General features: G+C 36.5%; 1 protein-coding gene across 9 annotated transcripts in view; it reads left to right on the top strand.

Moving 5' to 3' along the window:
* Positions 1–21,558, top strand: part of LOC106079854 (cGMP-specific 3',5'-cyclic phosphodiesterase-like) — a 133,514-nt gene that overhangs the window by 72,440 nt on the left and 39,516 nt on the right. For 8 of the 9 annotated variants that reach the window (XM_056013258.1, XM_056013134.1, XM_056012947.1 and 5 more), the window contains exons 6-8: positions 1,529–1,669; positions 8,128–8,208; positions 16,234–16,302. In XM_056013258.1, the coding sequence (XP_055869233.1) occupies positions 1,529–1,669; positions 8,128–8,208; positions 16,234–16,302 (291 nt within the window). The remainder of the gene's footprint in view (positions 1–1,528; positions 1,670–8,127; positions 8,209–16,233; positions 16,303–21,558) is intronic. The other variant, XM_056013316.1, reaches the window with a different exon arrangement.

The following is a 21,558-nucleotide window of genomic DNA, read 5'->3' as shown; positions in this document are numbered from 1 at the left end:
TTCAAATAGAAACTACCTAGACTTATGTTTTAACTTCTATAGATCCAAGCCATTGTATGAAAGTTTCAAATAGAAACTACCTAGACTTATGTTTTAACTTCTATAGATCCAAGCCATTGTATGAAAGTTTCAAATAGAAACTACCTAGACTTATGTTTTAACTTCTATAGATCCAAGACATTGTATGAAAGTTTCAAATAGAAACTACCTAGACTTATGTTTTAACTTCTATAGATCCAAGCCATTGTATGAAAGTTTCAAATAGAAACTACCTAGACTTATGTTTTAACTTCTATAGATCCAAGACATTGTATGAAAGTTTCAAATAGAAACTACCTAGACTTATGTTTTAACGTCTATAGATCCAAGACATTTTATGAAAGTTTCAAATAGAAACTACCTAGACTTATGTTTTCACTTCTATAGATCCAAGACATTGTATGAAAGTTTCAAATAGAAACTACCTAGACTTATGTTTTCACTTCTATAGATCCAAGACATTGTATGAAAGTTTCAAATAGAAACTACCTAGACTTATGTTTTCACTTCTATAGATCCAAGACATTGTATGAAAGTTTCAAATAGAAACTACCTAGACTTATGTTTTCACTTCTATAGATCCAAGCCATTGTATGAAAGTTTCAAATAGAAACTACCTAGACTTATGTTTTAACTTCTATAGATCCAAGCCATTGTATGAAAGTTTCAAATAGAAACTACCTAGACTTATGTTTTAACGTCTAGAAATCTACTCAGCCTCCAAAGATGTTTTGTTTCGATTCCAGTTAAAATTTTTAAATAGTTGTAAGAATAATGCTAAAAATTATAGTAATAAATATTAGACTTGACTTGGAGTCCGAAGATTAATTAGGAATGCAGTAATGTACGTTGCTTACAAGTCCTAGCTGTGATCTACATATTTTGCCACATCCAGCGATAAACGTTGGTTTACAGGCGGTCAGTATGAGCTATTTTTTTTACCGCCTACAGCTGAGTTTTACAACCGATTTCCTTTAGGTCTGAAATGTGTATTCCTTCGCCTTGTAAGAGATCTGCAGCTGTCTCATTCGTAAGCCGCCTACTGCCAGGTCTCCATCTTTGTTACTAAAAACTTGCTGGGGAAAAAACACTATGTAACATACTCATCTATTTGGATAAAAACTATTTTCTTATTTCTTAAACCATGTTGTAAGTCAGAACTCTTTTATCAAGATATAAATCAGAACTCATTTACAATGTTGTAAGTCAGAACTTTTATCCAATTGTAAATCAGAACTCATTTACAATGTTGTAGGTCAAAACTCTTTTATCAAGTTGTAAATCAGAACTCAGTTACAATGTTGTAAGTCAGAACTATTACATCAAGTTGTAATCCAGAACTCAGTTACAATGTTTTAAGTCAGAACTCTTTCATCAAGTTGAAATCCAGAACTCATTTACAATGTTGTAAGTCAAAACTCTTTCATCAAGTTGAAATCCAGAACTCATTTACAATGTTGTAAGTCAAAATCTACGTTTTAACCCTCAGCTCCTTCTCCATCTTGCTCGAGGCATGTTTGAGGAACAGAGTAACTTGGAGAAGCTCGTCCAGAAGATCATGCTGGACGCTCAGGACCTTCTCAAGTGCGAAAGATGTTCTGTCTACCTCCTGGATGACTCCTTTCAGAGGGTAAGTCTTCAATGGCGTCATTGGCTTTCTTTTTTTGTTCCAAGTCGTTTTGTGAGGTCATGAGCGTAGGCGTAGATTTAGTGTTTATGTCTTGTGTGTAGTATTGACCTAGTTTATGTGTGTCATGTTTAGCATCGACCTAGTTCAATTCAGGAGTGTGCCATTGACCTAATTTATTTTAGGCCATGATTATTTATTGTTAGGATATCTGCATTTGATTGTCATTGAGTATCACTTAATAAATCACAAAATGATGTTTTGATATACATAGAACAAAAAGACTTTATTTGAAGCTGTGGTGGCTGAGGGGTAAAGCGCTTGGATTTCGAACCGAGGGGTCTCGGGTTCAAAACCACTTGAAGACTGAGATTTTTATTTCAGGATCCTTAAGGCGCTTTGAGTCCACCCAGCTCTAACCTGACATTAGTTGGGGAAAAGTAAAGGCGGTTGATCGTTGTGCTGACCACATGACACCCTTTCTATCCGTGGGCCACAGAAACGAATGATTTAAGTCTTTGTTAATCCTAGAATTTATTTCGTAATCCAATATTTAGACAATATTAAGCAAACATACATCCAGCCAACAACCAGCTTAATCTTGTTAATCTCGAGTTCTATCTATATTGTTTGATATGTTCAAATACTCTAAATATCCTTATGTAGGTCAAGTCCACCATCTACAAAGTCACGTCTGCCACGATATTTGACTTATTCATAATATTTTAGCTGCATGCAAGATGTAACAAGATCGAAGACTAGTCTTAAGTCATACTGAAAGCAAACAGTAAATCAATCACTCTACTAAGCTGTTAATCAATACGCTCGTCCGAAGGAATTTGATACTCAGAAAGTAATGGGTTTTAGTCCTACAGCATGTATGCATTTTTTTTTCAGTAACGTTTTCTGATGATATGTTTCTAGAAGTGGCGTCACTAGGATTAGTGTCAACCAGTGCGATAGGCCAAAGGTTTCTCCTGCCTTTTCATTCACCCCATAGACTTTCCTAATTAAGTCTGTCCGTACAAAAAGAAGTTTCATTATTGCTACGTGTGAGCTGACTTTCTTTGTTTCTGACTATGAATATCATATGGGTGCGGTCGCACCCCAAAAGTGACGCCACTGGCGTCAGCGGTCTAAGCACATTATTATTATGAGAAAATGTCTCAGTGACGTTACTATTCTTCAGTCCGACCTCAATTTTACGTCAGCTCTTTTAAACGTAACCATTTCGAGATTCCGTCCCTCTAAAATCTTCTTGCGGTTCCATCGACTGGTACGAGGCCGGAGACCGAGTATCCCGAGGGAGCCCTTCCTACAATATACTACCACTGATATGAAAGAGACGACATTTGAGAAAATGGTTCCAGCAAGTAAAGTCAATGGATGGCATAAAAAAGTCCAAATTGTCTCGTTGTAATGGTTGCTTGGTTGGTGAGAGTTTTAAGGTTGGAAACTTTACTGGCAGTCACAACACCGTCCAATACCTTTAGTCACAGAAACGTATCTTTACCTGTGCACTGTATCGAACGGAAACTTAGCTTGTACTAGCAACACATCCTTCATAAGTTTTAAGTTCTGTGATCTTTACCGTATTTTACACACTAATGTTGAACACACTGAACACGCTGGGTGTGTAGCTAGTTGATAACACATGTACACATGTACACGTAAAGTCTAAGCCAAGAGAAGTATCAAGTTTTACATGAGGTCTACAAACAAGGTTAGGCGATGTTTGCTTAGCTTGCATGTCGCTCTATTGTTTGTTTAGCTGTTAACTAGACCGTACGCTTCCCCGTATTCCACCATCATTGTAGACAGCGTATGAAAAGGGTTAAGAAGGGTTTAGATTGATTCCAGCTTGTCTTCATACGTCTGTTGAATGATTGGATTACATCGGATAATCAAAATGTCAACACCAAGGTACATGTCTAACACAGCCAAGAGATTTTAGCTTGAAATTTTCAGACTTAACTTTTCAGACTTTACTTTTCAGACTTTACTTTTCAGACTTTACTTTTCAGACTTTACTTTTCAGACTTTACTTTTCAGACTTTACTTTTCAGACTTAACTTCTAGACTTTACTTTTCAGACTTTACTTTTCAGACTTGATTTTTCAGACTTAACTTCTAGACTTTACTTTTCAGACTTGACTTTTCAGACTTTACTTTTCAGACTTTACTTTTCAGACTTTACTTTTCACACTTTACTTTTCAGACTTTACTTTTCAGACTTTACTTTTCAGACTTTACTTTTCAGACTTTACTTTTCACACTTTACTTTTCACACTTTACTTTTCAGACTTTACTTTTCACACTTTACTTTTCAGACTTTACTTTTCAGACTTTACTTTTCAGACTGTACTTTTCAGACTTTACTTTTCAGACTTTACTTTTCAGACTTTACTTTTCAGACTTTACTTTTCAGACTTTACTTTTCAGGCTTAATTTCTAGACTTTACTTTTCAGACTTTACTTTTCAGACTTTACTTTTCAGACTTTACTTTTCAGACTTAACTTTTCAGACTTTACTTTTCAGACTTTACTTTTCAGACTTTACTTTTCAGGCTTTACTTTTCAGACTTTACTTTTCAGGCTTTACTTTTCAGACTTTACTTTTCAGACTTTACTTTTCAGACTTTACTTTTCAGACTTTACTTTTCAGACTTTACTTTTCAGACTTTACTTTTCAGGCTTTACTTTTCAGACTTTACTTTTCAGACTTTACTTTTCAGGCTTTACTTTTCAGACTTTACTTTTCAGACTTTACTTTTCAGACTTTACTTTTCAGACTTTACTTTTCAGACTTTACTTTTCAGACTTAACTTTTCAGACTTTACTTTTCAGACTTTACTTTTCAGACTTTACTTTTCAGGCTTTACTTTTCAGACTTTACTTTTCAGGCTTTACTTTTCAGACTTTACTTTTCAGACTTTACTTTTCAGGCTTTACTTTTCAGACTTTACTTTTCAGACTTTACTTTTCAGACTTTACTTTTCAGACTTTACTTTTCAGACTTTACTTTTCAGGCTTTACTTTTCAGACTTTACTTTTCAGACTTTACTTTTCAGGCTTTACTTTTCAGACTTTACTTTTCAGACTTTACTTTTCAGACTTTACTTTTCAGACTTTACTTTTCAGACTTTACTTTTCAGGCTTTACTTTTCAGACTTTACTTTTCAGACTTTACTTTTCAGACTTTACTTTTCAGAAATAGGATGACAACGTTCCAAACGCCCTGCAAGACGTCAGGGGACAGGGCCGGATTTAAGCATGTGGATGCCCGGGTTAGGATTTTCTGGAGGGGGCCTCCACAATTTTTCAAAAGCTTTAATAAAGATCCACTTATCAATGAAAATACTTATATCTAAAAGCATTCAAAATAAAGAGAGTTCTTGAAAATTTAATCTCACTTTCCTTTTAAAAAAAAATAGTTTATGTGCCTATTTCAGTTTTAAAAAGTATATATTTTGAGTTTGTGGAGTGTAAGACCCTAGTAGACTAAATGTAAATCCAGAGCTGTATTTACTTAATCTGAGCATGCTACAAGCGTACATTTCTTTGCCAGCCGTAAAAATGAGAAAAAAAAAGGGAGGACGAAAAGAGTTTCTGACCCGTCGAAATTCGGATAAATTTGTATCTCTATTGTGGAGGCCCCTTTCTTGTGGAGTCCCGAGGTCTGACACCTCTTAAATCCGGCCATGTCAAGAGATATCGGAGGTTCAAATTTGGAACGATCGTGACGAAAGTCCCTAATCCAAACCTCCCGCAGGACGACTGGGGATGGGAGCGGGCAGGGTTTGAACCAGGGACGATAGTCCGAACGACAGTCTAGCGCACAAACCGCACGACCAGGCAGCTATCCTGTGCACTGTTGACCGGGATGATACACACCTCTCTCCTATAGACCGAGAGAGTCCGTTGTGTACAGGTCAGGTCACCAACTGCTACATTTCTCTCTCCTATAGACCGAGGAAGTCCGTTATGCACTGGTCACCAACTGATACATTTCTCTCTCCTATAGACCGAGAGAGTCCGTTGTGCACTGGTCACCAACTGATACATTTCTCTCTCCTATAGACCGAGAGAGTCCGTTGTGCACTGGTCACCAACTGATACATTTCTCTCTCCTATAGACCGAGAGAGTCCGTTGTGCACTGGTCACCAACTGATACATTTCTCTCTCCTATAGACCGAGAGAGTCCGTTGTGCACTGGTCACCAACTGCTACATTTCTCTCTCCTATAGACCGAGAGAGTCCGTTGTGCACTGGTCACCAACTGCTACATTTCTCTCTCCTATAGACCGAGAGAGTCCGTTGTGCACTGGTCACCAACTGATACATTTCTCTCTCCTATAAACCGTGGGAGTCCGTTGTGCACTGCTCACCAACTTCTACATTTCTCTCTCCTATAGACCGTGGAAGTCCGTTGTGCACTGGTCACCAACTGCTACATTTCTCTCTCCTATAAACCGTGGGAGTCCGTTGTGCACTGGTCACCAACTGATACCTTTCTCTCTCCTATAGACCCTAGAAGCCCGTCGTGCTCTGCTCAAAATTCATTTTACTAGTTGAGAATCGCTAAATGAAAGTGAGCTTTACATTTTTAGGCTTAACTCATCTTTCTTTCTCTCTTTTTGTCTCTCTCTTTCTTTCTCTCTTTCTCTATCTCTCCTTCTCTCTCTCTCTCTCTCTCTCCTTCTCTGTATGCATTACCCATGTGTCTATGTCCATGATACATAATGTTTTATCATGTTATTGTTTTGTTTCCTTTTATTATTCTTGCATTTTAAAACGTCCCACTATATTTAAATAGATCTGTTTAGTTTTCTTCTTCTTGTTTTTTTTTCATTCATTATCTCCCTTCCTTTTTCTTTCTTCAATTATTATCTTCCCTTCTTCCCTTGCTTGTGAATCAATATTGGAATATATTACAAAATCATTTTTCTATCTTCCAGTTCTCCCAATTCTCTTTTTTTCTCTCTTGTTGTCTCTCATACTTTCTCTCTCTCTCTCTCTCTCTCTCTCTCCTCCTCCTCCTCCTTCTCACCTCTCTCTCGTCACCGACACACATTTTCTTTTTTCCCAAGGAACAAACGTTGTACAATGCGAGCAATAAAACTTCACTTTGAAGTAGATTTTAAAACAAAAAATCCTCTTCGTATCCAAACCAATAATAACTCAAATCTAAAACCATGCATACGTTGTGGCTGAATGGTAAAGCGTTTGCCTTCCGAAACCGGTGATCCCGGGTTGAATCCTGGTGAAGACTGGGATTTTTACTTTAGGGCGTCTCCCAGCTCTAATGGCTACCTGACATTAATTGGGGTAAAGTAAAGGCGGTTGGTCGTTTTGATTGCCACTGAAAAAAGTGGTGCTTAAGATTTAAAATTTAAACGATTTTGTTTTTCTTGTCTGAAATGTGTAATTGTTTTGTCAAATTTCCATCCAACTTTTCATTATTTTTAGCTGAAGATCACAATGAGCTCGACGTGTCTAGGTTTTCTAAGTTGTTTTTTTAAACAGTTCTATGTTCCAATACCTTGGTTTTAAACCACAGACTACGACAAACAAACAACCTTTTTCACCTTTAGCATTTATTCCATAAGTAATAGACTAATGGTGTTGCCAACTTCAATCTATTGTGAAACAAGTTAATTAAAGTAGCCATTTTAATTAAAAATTTCTGAAGTAATGAAGTCCAGGTAGCAGCTTCTTAAAATAATTTATTCAAATTAAAAACTCCTTATAATAACGTATTCAAATCAAAAGCTACTAGTAATACTTTATTCAAATTAAAATCTACTAAATGTTAGTTTTTGTTTTCACGAACTAGTTTCTTAAATTAGTCTGTTTCGTTGAACTTGTTACATTGTCATGGCTATTTATAATATCATATAAAAATGTCACATAAAATTATCACTATAATGGACAGTTGTTTCAGCAAAATTATGTTACAATTTAATTTCTGAATGTATTAGTTTTCTTTATATATTTAAAGAAGGGCCTCGTCTTTAAGACCGCTTGACGGGCCCTAAATTATGAAGAATTTTAAAAAATATTTATAAACTATTATTTAATATTATTATTATTATTGTTATTAACTTTTGCCAATGTTTTCATATGTTGAATATTACGTGTAATACTAGTAGTGGCACAAGCTCTCAGAATAGACTCAGAATAGACTCAGAATAGATTGGTTATGGACTTTTTAGCAGTAAATAAATTTGCAAGTGCTCTAAGGCTGCAGGCTACTAATAAAAGAAATGGTCTCATGTCTTTTAAAAAAAAATAGTTTGTAGTTTGTTCTCTTTAAAAAAAATATTTAAAAAAAATATTTATTTCTTTAAACAAAATATTTTTATTTATTAAGGCGACTTTTTTTTTTTAAGAGACCCACGGCCTTGACCTCTTTTCTTCTTTCCACTTCCACACCCCGTTTGTCTTTTTGTGTTGACAGGACATCATGAGCTACACCAGCCGCTTCCTGAACCGTCTCAGCAGCTACTCCAGGACCGGCAACCTGGTGGTTGCTATGCAGGTAGTCATGGACGCCAGAATTAGATCGTCTGCATGTGTTGTTGTCCCCCCCACCCTCCTCTGTCCTTCCCCGCCCATCCTTTGCCATCTTTACCATCGTAACACTCCCATTATCTGTCCCACCCAGCCACCCCCTCCCCCCTCACCCTTTACCAATCTTTGACCTTTGTTCTATAGATTTCTAATTATAGCAACATCTTTGAACTATAAATAAAAATCTAGAGCTGTAGAACTTTGATTCTAAGATTGACAAAATTATTGTTAGAATTATGCCCCTTTAATATGGTATTCCGTAAAGCGCTAATTGGTTCTGTGTATTATTTCTAGGTTTAAATTTATCATTGAGTTGAGATGAAGCAAAGTCGGTTACGAGCGTAGGTCATTTTCATTTAACCCTTAAAGTGCTGAACTGTTTTACAATGAGTGCAACCACAAGTCTGATGTTTAGAGGCTGAACTACCACACGCGTTTTAAGGGTTAAGAAATAAATTAAGAAGTATGCACTAGCTGACCGAAAAAATGTTCTTTAATAAAGATACATACTATTTTTTATATGTTTTTCACTACCGTATTTGATTATAAACTTTGCATTCTATTAAGCAGAAATGAAAAACAAAATCTAATATAAAACAGGTGTGCATGTAACTTCTAACTACGTTCCGTTTTAATAAATGTTAAATTACTTTAGAAAAAAATATGTACAGATAAAAAAGGTTAAGATCTGTTTAAAACCTAATTAGATAGACTAATAATATTATTTGAATGAATGACAACAAACGGCCTGATCGGCTTCAGGGGCGGATAGAAGTTGGGAACACTTTGTCTTCTAAGCTTCGGACTTTATTCATGAAATGAAGAATAGAAAGTTACAGTCTAAACCTCACTCATTGGAAGGAAGCAGGCAGGGTTCAAACTCCGTCCGATAGTGATGATAGCCCTATAAGCGCTAACCCCACGACCTGGCAGCCGTCCACTTCATCCCCGGAGCTATTTTATTTTATCGTTGTTGTTGTTGTTGTTGGTATCAATAATTCGTTATCGATCTGCCAATACTCTACTACGCTTGACTAACCAAACTCCTAAGAGGGTGCTGCCGTGTACATCCTACCAGTATTTCAAACTTGCGGGCGCCCTCCCCCCCCCCGCCCCTACTTTCATGTAAACGTACAGATTTAAATTGCACCCAAGGTAGTGCCGGCCATTTTCACTGTAAACACTCTGAAATCACGTGACTTGGTGCACGTGAAGACATCATCAGTCGAATGTTGTTGCTTTTTTTTAGCATTAAAAATAGCCCTGTCCATCAGGGTACGTAACTCCTGTCTTGCAGAGTTACTTTTGAAAATAACAGCTGTGTGTAGTGTTTATTATAACCGAGCCGATGAGCTGAGTAGACAGCTTGAATATAAAGTCTGTCTATAAGAAAGTAAACATTCCTGTTTTAAGTAAGTAAAATTAAATATTTAAAAAAAGACATTGTGAATACAACAGCGTAAAAAAAAAATACGTACATCAACAATGTCATTAATATTGAAATAAACAGAAATTCTAGATATTATGCAAATGTACTAAGACTTATTTCTAGTTATAAGTCTAATAATATAATAAAAATGTAAAACAATGTTATTTTATTATTAGTGACATACATTTTCTGACTCACAAATTTTAAAACTGAGGTTTCCTTTCAAAATAAAAATAATTTTTAACTGATATCTATGTTGAATTGGGCACTTTAGTGAGTAAGTTCTTTATCTGCGAACTTTAACGAAATAGCCAATTATGCATAATTTGTATATTTACGAAATAGCCAATTATGCATAATTTGTATATTTACCTCTTGGCGTACTTCAGTTAATACGAACAGCACTGTAATTACTTGCGCTGTTTTAAATTTTTCGAATGTTTTGTAGCTGAAGTTTTCGAAGTAAACATATGACCAAGCTTGGTCTTCCTTTTTTTCTCTCTTGATCTTGATGTTGTGTTTCTAGTCTCTGTTTTAGTTCCCACGTTCTTAGATTCATCGATCAAACATTGCCTTGCCTCTAATTATAACGAAATTGTATTTGTTACGATGGCCACATTCCTTCCAATCTTGCATACCAGCAGCAACGTTGGGAAAACAGTCGGGAAATAGCTAGGCACCTCCTCCGTGAGGACCTCATAACAGGGGCAATAGGTTCGTGTAGTCTCATGAGCAGTGCAAAAATCTCCGGTGGTATGCTATCTTACAAGAATCTCTGGTGATATGTTATCTTACAGAAATCTCTCGTGGTATGCCATCTTACAAGAATCTCTGGTGGTATGCCATCTTACAAGAATCTCTGGTGGTATGCCATCTTACAAGAATCTCTGGTGGTATGCCATCTTACAAGAATCTCTGGTGTTATGTTATCTTACAGGAATCTCTCGTGGTATGCCATCTTACAACAGTATCTGGTGGTATGCCATCTTACAAGAATCTTTTGTGGTATGCTATCTTACAGGAATCTCTTGTGGTATGCTATCTTACAGGAATCTCTTGTGGTATACCATCTTACAAGAATCTCTGGTGGTATGCCATCTTACAAGAATCTCTGGTGGTATGTTATCTTACAGGAATCTCTCGTGGTATGCCATCTTACAAGAATCTCTGGTGGTATGCCATCTTACAGGAATCTCTGGTGGTATGCCATCTTACAAGAATCTCTGGTGGTATGCCATCTTACAAGAATCTCTGGTGTTATGTTATCTTACAGGAATCTCTCGTGGTATGCCATCTTACAAGAGTATCTGGTGGTATGCCATCTTACAAGAATCTTTTGTGGTATGCTATCTTACAGGAATCTCTTGTGGTATGCTATCTTACAGGAATCTCTTGTGGTATACCATCTTACAAGAAACTCTGGTGGTATGCCATCTTACAAGAATCTCTGGTGGTATGTTACCTTACAGGAATCTCTCGTGGTATGCCATCTTACAAGAATCTCTGGTGGTATGCCATCTTACAGAAATCTCTGGTGGTATGCTATCTTAAAGAAATCTCTGGTGGTATGCTATCTTAAATAAAATCTCTGGTGGTATGCTATCTTAAAGAAATCTCTGGTGGTATGCTATCTTAAAGAAATCTCTGGTGGTATGCTATCTTAAAGAAATCTCTGGTGGTATGCTATCTTAAAGAAATCTCTGGTGGTATGCTATCTTAAAGAAATCTCTGGTGGTATGCCATCTTACAAGAATATCTTAAATAAATAACTGGTGGTATGCTATCTTACAGGAATCTCAAAATGGCGCGTGCCTGAATTATAACGAGAGAATAACAAAATAGGCGATAAAGAAAAATGTGAAGGCTACTTTTCAAATGTTAAAAGACAGAAGTGTAAAGAAATAGCCAATCAGTAAGGTCAAATTTGATTGGCTGAAAACATTAAAACAGACCGAGACCAATCGTTTTTGAAGGCCACTACACTGACCTGTGACGTGGCAACCAGTGGGCAGTGGAGACCAACAGCACGTTGCCACGCCGTACAGACCTGTGACGTGGCAACCAGTGGGCAGTGGAGACCAACAGCACGTTGCCACGCCGTACAGACCTGTGACGTGGCAACCAGTGGGCAGTGGAGACCAACAGCACGTTGCCATGCCGTACAGACCTGTGACGTGGCAACCTGTGGGCAGTGGAGACCAACAGCACGTTGCCACGCCGTACAGAGCTGTGATGTCGCAACCGGTGGGCAGTGGAGACCAACAGCACGTTGCCACGCCGTACAGACCTGTGACGTGGCAATGAGCTTTTGGTCTTCAATGCCCACAGGTTGCGACGTTGCAGCTCAGTGTTCAGGCCTTTCGTGTCGATTGGTCTCGGTCTGAGGAATAGACACGATGAGCCCTCCCTCCCGCCCCAGCTCATAACTACCCATCACCCTAGGAGACCTGGGTCTCCCTGCCTTGCCACCAATCGCAGTTCGTCTCAGGTGCGCGTGGGTGGGGGGGGGGTCTTCAAGACAAGACGGTAACACAAGAAGAGCGGCGAATGAAATCCCATTATAATATGGTGCCACTGCTACCTCTCCCTCTCTTCACTTTCTAATAAAAGCCCAAACCCCCCAAACTGTCCAGAAGGTAATGTCCCTAACTCACCTCCAAGGTAAACGTTTATTTAACTTCTTCAAGGTACAAATCGCACACTATGATATAGCCTGTGTATAACGTTCTGCTCTTTAACCTTTGTGTATGAGCACAGCTCTGTGCTAACTATGGTGTTGTGTGTATAACACAGTGAATGTTTTGTGTACTCACTACATTACACTGGCCAGTGGTAACTGACCAACACATTCTGTTGCTTTCACTCATCCATTGTACACCGCCAGAAAAAAATTTAGATGCTAGAGCTGTGGTAATGTAACGATTATTCATGTGTTGTTTGTTTTTTTGTTTTGTGCACACTTTAAGCTCATAACTCCATACAATAACTTTGTATAATAACACTGTCGACGTAACCTTGTGGATACGCTTGTATATGTGTGTATGTGTGTGTGTTTGTTACCAGTTAACAATTGTTTGTAAGACACCGCATTGTTTTTTTTATGCCTGACTAACCGAGGCCGATTGTCATGGCAGGCCTGAACACTGTCCTGCGACGTCGCAACCTGTGGGCAGTGGAGACGTATAGCTCGTTGCAACGTCACAGATCTATACGAGGCGGTCTTTACTGCCTTCAAGTTGCAACGTCACAGGTCAGTGTTGAGGTCTTCTATAACTATTGGTCTCGGACTAACCCAGCAAACAGTGCCGGATTTTCTCCTGTCCTCGCCCTAGGAAACTTTGTACCAGGTCATATGGGTAAAACTGGGAGCACCATCACACAACGCGCTAAGAGGAAAATTTGCTAAGCCCTAGCATTTTTTTTTATAAATCAAGGCCTTATAAGTCTATATCCGGCACTGTTGGTCAAGCGGTTCTATACTACTAACACCAAGGCACCTTTTCCATAACAGCTGTGTTATTTACATTTCTTGAATGTTTTGAATACAAAACTTAAACGCAAAGAGACTTGACAAATCGAAGCTACTAAGTGTCCGGTTTTAGTTCCATATTAATGTAAGAATCTTTTTACGTATCAGTGATGTGGTAAGCATCTTAATCTGTTGACCTTCAGAGAAAGAAATCCAAATCTGATTGGTTTGAGAACCTTGGACGTTCAAGTTATTGATTGGGAAATGTTAATTAAAGCTAAACTAATCGTTTTGTTTTTAATTTAATAAGAACTACATAGGTCAGTGATTCGAACTGTGTAATGTAGCTATTTTTAAACAGTGGCACAGCTTTAGAAATTTGTGTCATTTCTTATAAGCTAAATATATGTTACAAAATCAAGTTTCTGAAATAGGCCTATTTCATGTTTTTGAAAACAAACAAAGTTCGGAACATTACACAGTAGTATTATGCTAATTACTTTAAATATCTTAATCCATTACAGGCTTATATCCAAAGGTACTAAATACAACAGATCCATGTTATGCCGTAATGGAAAGTATTTAATTCAACAAAGCTTTACTATTCTATAATATAAAGTACATAGTACACAAAAAAAAATATGCTATTCTATAATATAAAGTACTGAATACATTAGCACTGTGTTATTCTTTAATCAAAAGTACTTAATACTAAAAGCCAACATAATCCACACTAAAGTACTTAATATAACAAATCTATGCTATTGTATTGTCTAAAGTACTTAATATAACAAATCTATGCTATTGTATTGTCTAAAGTACTTAATATAACAAGTCTATGTTATTGCATAGTCTAAAGTACTTAACAAGTACTTAATGACAAAGCTATGCTTTTGTATAGTCCAAAATACTTAATATGACAAATCCATGCTATTGTATAGTTTAAAGTACTTAATGTATCAGATTTGTGCTACCTTATATATAGCCTTACACACTAAAGAACGCAATCTGAATAGGGCTGTGCATGGATCTAATGCTAGTCAATACGTTGATCACTATGAGTGAAAACTTTGTGGTCAATATTTATTAGCAAATTAAACACAGCCAAAACTATAGCAGCCAAATATCGCCTTTAGCAAGTTTTGGCCAAGTCAGGGCCATTTTCTTTTTATTTGTATACTTCATTACTTTTTTCGCTTCGCTCGTTGGCTAGTAAAACTTTTAAATCTACTATTACCACCACTCTTTTAATATGAATTATAATAACACTCTCGTATTAATCATTAACACACTTGTAGCATTGAGCCTATCTCTATAATATACATACTTTGAACATTCATTATATTTCATTATAGAACTTAAAATAAAATGCTAAAGTTTTATTAATTTTTTTTAAATATTGAGTAGCTGAAATCAACCTAGGTTAAGTTTTACAACAAAGTAAAATGTTGTTTTTTCTTGTAATAATTTTTTGTTATTTATATTTATGTATATACATACCTGCACTTCTTCATTTAGTGTGAGACTGTTTTCTCTAGAGTTCGATCACGTTAAGACGTGTCAATGGGACGGGTTCATTGATGTAATAACTTGAATCATATTAAAACTAGGATTTGCTTTAGATCTGAAACTGCTGTGTGGCTTTTGCTTTATTAAGTTCTTCGTGTCCATATAATCAATGATTACAACTGAATGTTACCGTAAAATGCAATAGAAAGATTAAAGACTAAATTACGTAGGGCTAAAGTTACAAGACTTAAGTCACAGGACTAATTTACAAGACTAATTTACAGGACTAAAGTTACAAAACTAAGCTACAAGATTTAGCTACTTAAGTTACGGTACTAAGTTACAAGACTAATTTACGAGGCTAAGTTACAGGACTAAGCTACAGCAGTGTTTCCCAAACTTTTGACCTATGTGTACCCCTTTTATAATATTTGTAATACTGATTACCCCTCGCCCCCCCCCCAACTTTAATTTGTGAACAGAACATAATAACTGGCTATTTAAAGAAATCAACCTAGTTAATGAGGTGCAACGCGTACCCCCCCCCCCCCCAAAGTCTTCCCGAACCCCTGGGGCAGGGCCGGTCTTAGGCCACTGCAACCTATGCGGCCGCAGTGGGCCCCCCGCACTTTCATAGGCTACGAGCAAATTCTAGGTGTAAATGATTACATACACCATTTTAACTTATTATTAAAGGGTTTTTGGAATTCTCCTGGATTTGTAAAATATACGAAAAGTCATGTAAGTTGTCATTTCGGGGTGTCATTCAATATGGAAAACGCCAATCCTACTAGCAATTTGAAATATAAAAAAAAAAACGGCACTGTCAGCTTTCATTTAATAAAGGGTAATAATAAGGCAAATTTTAAACCAAACAGGAAGTTCAAATTCTTGATTGACTTTAATAGTCACTGGCCTACAAATATAGATCTAAATCTATCTCGACTTCTTACAATAAAAACCAAAGCGATATTTTGCTAGTCGATAGTAAATATCTAAAAGGCAAACCTGAATGTTAATCAGCTTTTTGTTGAAAAACTACTATCTACTGTAGATGGCTCGTAATGCTAATTTGACAGTGATTTTGTACTTAGTAAAGTATGAATAAAATGCAAAGACGAATTTATTTTCTAATACAAACTCTTAATTTTCACTTATTATCCTGACCACAACCCAGAATAGGCCCCGCGCAATCCGTTTCGCTTAGGGCCCCGCAATCTGTAGGACCGGCCCTGCCCTGGGGTTTCGCGTACCCCACTTTGGGAATCACTGAGCTACAGGAATAAGTTACAAGACAGAGTTACAAGACCAAGTTACAGAACTAAAGTACACGACTCTAGTACAAGAGAAAGTGAGAAGACATTACAAGACTATGTTACAAGTTACATGACTATGTCCCAAGACTGTAACTAGACAAAAGTCAGTGCTAAATAAAGATTTGTTGCTATAGGACCTGAACTGATCAGACGTAATCAAAAGTAGTGTAGTTGTTTTGTGGTTTTTTTTTTCTCTTCCGAACACTTGTGACGTCATTGTTGACTTTCTTGAATCGTTAGTCTTTGATTCCAACATTTTTATTTCCTTAGGATCCTAGCAACCAGTTCCGGCAGGCTGGCAAGGGAGATAATACTAGTGAACCGCTTCGAAAAGTGGAGGTAACGTTTTTTTTTTTCTTTTCCATCTGACTTTCTTATTTGTAATGTATGTCTTTCTTTTGTGTTACTCTCTGTTTCCTCAACTAAGTTATCTCTCTCTTTTTTTTTAGCCTAGCGACGTATTTACTACTTTTATATTATTGCATTACCAAGAACTGTATTTATTTTATTTTAAATATTCAAAAACAAACAAACTAATATTAGTACAGTTTTTTTGGATAATAAAGCTATTTTTGTCGAGAAATCAGAAAGGGCCACAACTAGTACAAACTAGTGGGAGTTAACCTCAACGCATTTATTCTTATCTTATCTTATAAAATACAGACGCTATTTCAATATAAAAAGAAAAACAGTTTAAAAAATACTTTTTGAGGAATAGAGCTTATATGAAGTGTAATTGTAGCAATTAGTTTGGATCAGTCATGTAACTATTTGAGTGTGTGAGAAATAACGTGTAAAAACCATTTTACCAGACAGACAAAAAGACAGAGTGAGTTGATAGAAGCTTTGTAAGAAGAAAATTACATCCTACGCATTTCATGTGCTAATCTATTCATGCATGTTGATCAGTTACTTAAACTCGCTAAGTCATTGGTTTATAGGAACTGCCTCTTGGCTCTTTATCGAAGGAGATGGCCTTTTAGCTTCATTCTCTTAAAAACGTAGTATGTGTTCTCTTGTCTGCATTCCATATACAAGATAATATTTATATGGATCATCCGCCTGCTCCACACATCTCATAGGTCGCGATAACCTTTCTGCTGGTTCCTCTTCATGATATTCAATGAGCTTTTGAAAAAATGCATAAAATGGAGAAGTTTCGTTTGTTATGATGAGAAAACGAATAAATTTTTTCTTCGAAATGCAAATATTGGGGGGAGAGAAGGGAGCAAGCATTTTACACAAAGTAAAAAAAAATGAAATCTTGGAGAATATCTGATTGGTTCTGGGTGTACAGCAATGAAATCTGTCAGACGATAAAGGGGAGGTAATTTATATTGTGAAGAGCAATAGATGACATCCAGCTATTTGTCAAGGGTACACAACCCTCTGTTCTGGTCAGCAGGCGTTGGCGTCTGCTACTCTGAATTAAGGACATGTAGTACATTATTCATTACCTTATCGAAAAGGTTGCTCTGATGGAGATGCCGGAGATTGTGAAGCAGGGAAGCTTCTCCTTTGTGATTGGAGATGAGCGCAATCTTATTTTGTATTATCACAAAGATGAACACAATCTTATTTTGTATAAACACAAAGATGAGCACAATCTTTTTATGTATAAACACAGAGATGAATACAATCTTATTTTGTATAAAAACAAAGCTAAACATAATCTTATTTAGTATAAACACAAAGATAAAAACAAAGATAAACACAATTTTATTGTGTATAAACACAAAGATGAACACAATCTTATTTTGTATAAACACAAAGATGAACACTATCTTATTTTGTATAAACAGAAAGATAAGCACAATCTTATTAGGTATAAACACTTTTATATAGACCTTTTATATATAAAATTACAAAACGTGCTTATTATTGTGTATATGTACACAGTCTATTCTTTATTTAATGATTACATTTATAATTTGTGTGACTTTTTATGAAAATTTCTATTTTAAAAAAATACACAAATATAAACAACCAGGTAACAGAACATCAAGCAAAATATTTTTTTAAAAAATACTTGAAAATAAAACCACACCACTTTTCTGATGGGAAGAACTCCACATTTACAAACACTGTAAGACTTATCTCCCTTTTTATTTCAAACAAAATTAATCAATTGTTCATAATTAATTAACTATCACTAATAATATGGCGTGTCTTCGAGTCCGAAGATTAGTGAGGAATGCAGTATTTCCCGTGGCTGCGCAGCCCCAGCTGTGACCTACATATTTTGCTGCATCCAGGCAAGCATAGCCATTGTCCGCAGGTGGTCGGTTTAGATTTTCTTTTCGCCGTCTGCGCTTGTCCTTGGCCTGGTTAATATGGTTGTATTGATACATGTTTTGTTAGGGACAAAGTATAATTGTGTAAAGTTTCAACTTGACCCGAGAATGTGAAGTGGATGAAATAACGTGTACAAACTGTGTACCAGACGGACAGAGTGAGTTGGTCTTACTTAAACTTTGCACACACACAAAAATGACAACATGTAAATTTAAATCTCTGTTTATTATTTTGTTTGGGATTCCCTAATGCTGCATTTATTCAGACGTTAATTTAGGAAGATTGTAGCATTAGTTGGAACAAGTGGACCAACTTTTGACCTACATATTTTATCAGACGTCACGTGTATACGTTGTTACACCGGAGACGAAGCCGATGCTTCAGTTAATAGAAACCATGAAAAAAAAACAGAACATGGCTAAGACTCACCCTGCGGGAGGTTTGGGCTAAGATGCGATAATATTTAGTTCTAAAGTAACATCTGAAACATTTAAAACAAAAATTACACTTTCTTTGTTAAGCGATTAATTATTTTTTTTTTTGTCATTATGATCTCATATCATTGTGGTCACCTGTAGGTCACTATATTGACTTGTATAACCTTATATTCATATTTAAGCTCGGAGACCCCTTTTTGCAACCCTCCCCCCCCCCCACACTCTTCCGCGACCCCCACCCACATTTGCAATTGACAAAAAACAATCCATTTATCAATGGTCTTAGGCGACCCCTGGCAAATCGTCAATCGACACCCAAGGGGGGTCGCGATCCACAGGTTGAGAACCCCTGGTCTAAAGTGACCCCTTTAAATTAAAAACAAAATACAACGTTCACCACTGGTTTTTTTCCTATTTATTGCCGGCACTCGTCTGATAGATCTATCTGTATGTCTTATTCAGTTCTATCTTAATGGCTCTGTTGAAAGTACAATATTTAGATTTCAGATCTTGGAATTTGAATATTTATAGCGTTGCTTCTAGACTATATGCCTGCCTTGTCTAGCGTCTCTGGTGCGAAATCGAAATCATGCCAAAATACATATTCTCCTTGCTGAGATGTTTACTTAAATCGATGTCCTACGTACGACTTGTCACTAACAAAATTCAATGCAGAACCCAGTAGCCTGGAGCTGCAGAAAACTCTGGCTAATATTAAAGTACTTCATCATGAAGTGAACGGCCAGCTTGTCCCATCTCCTATTGATTCCAGCAAGCTTACCGTTTCTAACTCACTTAGAAAAATCTGGCACATTGAAGTCGAATATTTTAACCCTATTTATTGGATGCAGTAAATGCACTGGGCTTAAATAATAAATAGAGATGTGATTTTTATACTGCGTGAATATGTGTGTGTGTGTGTGAGAGAGAGCGAGCAGTCGAGAGTAATTTGAAACATTGAAGTCTAGACGATGTCGTGCAGAGAGTACCAGTCGTCAGGGATAGCAGGACCTGTCGGTGACCTCCGCCCCATCTCCAAATAGTCAACAGTCGCCAGCAAAATATATATATGTATATGTATATCTTATCTTATATAATACAGACGTTACTTCAAAAAAGAAGATGATTACGTCCTACGCGTCATGCATTTAGTCATGCATATTAACCAATGACTTAAATTCTGCCAAGTCACTGGTTTTCCTGGCTAGCTCAGGCAACCCATATTCCATGCCCTAATAGCACTAGGGAAGAAGGAGTATTTGTACAAATTTGTCCTAGCATATGGGACGAGGAATGTGCCTTTATCTTTGTGTCTTTCAGAGTATTTTATTAAATTTTGTTTTTGTATTTGAAGATTATGGTTCAGTGTTTTATGTATGATAGCTACTTTACTTTTGAGTCTTCTGTCCTGAAGACTTTCTAAATTTAGTTAAACGTGAATATTCGTTTGTTATGAATCTCACTGCTCTATTTTTTGCCTGTTCCAGTTTCTTAATGTTTTCTTGAGTTGAGGGGTCCCAAACGGAGGATGCATATTCTATTATTGGCCTAACCAAGGTTAAATAACATTTTAGTTTTATGTTCTAATTTGATTTATAGAAATTTCTTTTAATAAATCCTAATGCTTTGTTTGATTTTTTTTATAGTTTCATCAATTTGTGGATTCCATGACAGTTTTTCATTTATTATAACACCTAGGTATTTTGCGTTTTTAGTCTGTGTTACTGGTTTGCCATAAATAAGAAAAGTGAAATTAATTTGTTTTAGTTTTTTTGTTACTCTTAAGAACTGACATTTTTCTGGGTGGAAAGACATGCTCCAATTTGATTCCCATTTCTGTAATTCATCTAATTCTCTTTGTATAATATCTGTGTCTTGTGTTGTTTTTATTGTTCTATATATTATGCAATCGTCTGCAAATAATCTGACTTTTGTTCCTGAGGTAATGCAATTTGGTAAATCATTTATGTAAATTAAGAATAGTAGTGAACCTAAGACCTAAATTTATATATATTGTGAACGAAATTCATCAAGGATCAATTTTTAACCAAAAAACATATGTATGTCATGTAAATATCCCCTTTCAGACCTTGCGACCTATTATATTTCATGTAGTGTGTTGATAACCATTTTGGTACCTTTTACGCTCCGGTACCATGGATGGCTCCCCCAACACCTCAATTAGCTACTAGTAGTAAACCAGTCTTGACGCCCCAGGCTAAAAAAAAATTTTTGCCAGGTAATAGACTTTGAACAGGTACCAGCTTGGCTAGTGACTGGGTTATTTTTTTCTTTGCAATTTAACTCTTTAAGAATTTAGAATGGTTTGCATTTCCGGGCGAGTAAAAAAGGCGGATAGCTTTCAGTGGCTACTTCCATGTCGGACTTTTGTGCTAGCAACATAATTTCCTAAAAAAGATACGCAAAAAAAAAAAGAGGGGCTGGTTTGGGGTGTTGGGGGGAAAGAGATAACTAAGCCCCATCAAATGTTCCTGTAAGCCTTAGGCTCATAGATATATCTAAGAGCAGGGGGAGTCAACTCGCCCTCAGGTCTACAGAACTAAGGGGGAATGATTAATATTGTTTGATAAAAGAGGGACTGGGTTTGAGAGAGGAGGACATTTCGAAATGGACAGTTGCCCCAAAGCAAGTCCTCACTTACTTTTTTTTCATCTCCTCCGATTACTTTTTTTCTTTCTTTTTCTAATTTTAAGGCCCGTGGGAAAAAAAAAAGAGCGATCGTTAGCTTGCCAGGTAATTACGTAGATGCATGCCAAGTTTTTAAGTGTTATTGTATAGAAAGAGCTTGCCAGATAGGCTGTAATTGCAATCATTCCGCCAATACATTCAATTATAAATGTCG

Source organism: Biomphalaria glabrata, chromosome 1, assembly GCF_947242115.1.
Source record: "Biomphalaria glabrata chromosome 1, xgBioGlab47.1, whole genome shotgun sequence".
Lineage (NCBI taxonomy): Eukaryota > Metazoa > Mollusca > Gastropoda > Planorbidae > Biomphalaria > Biomphalaria glabrata.
The sequence above is the reverse complement of the archived record's forward strand: the minus strand, read 5'-3'. Positions and strand labels throughout refer to the sequence as shown.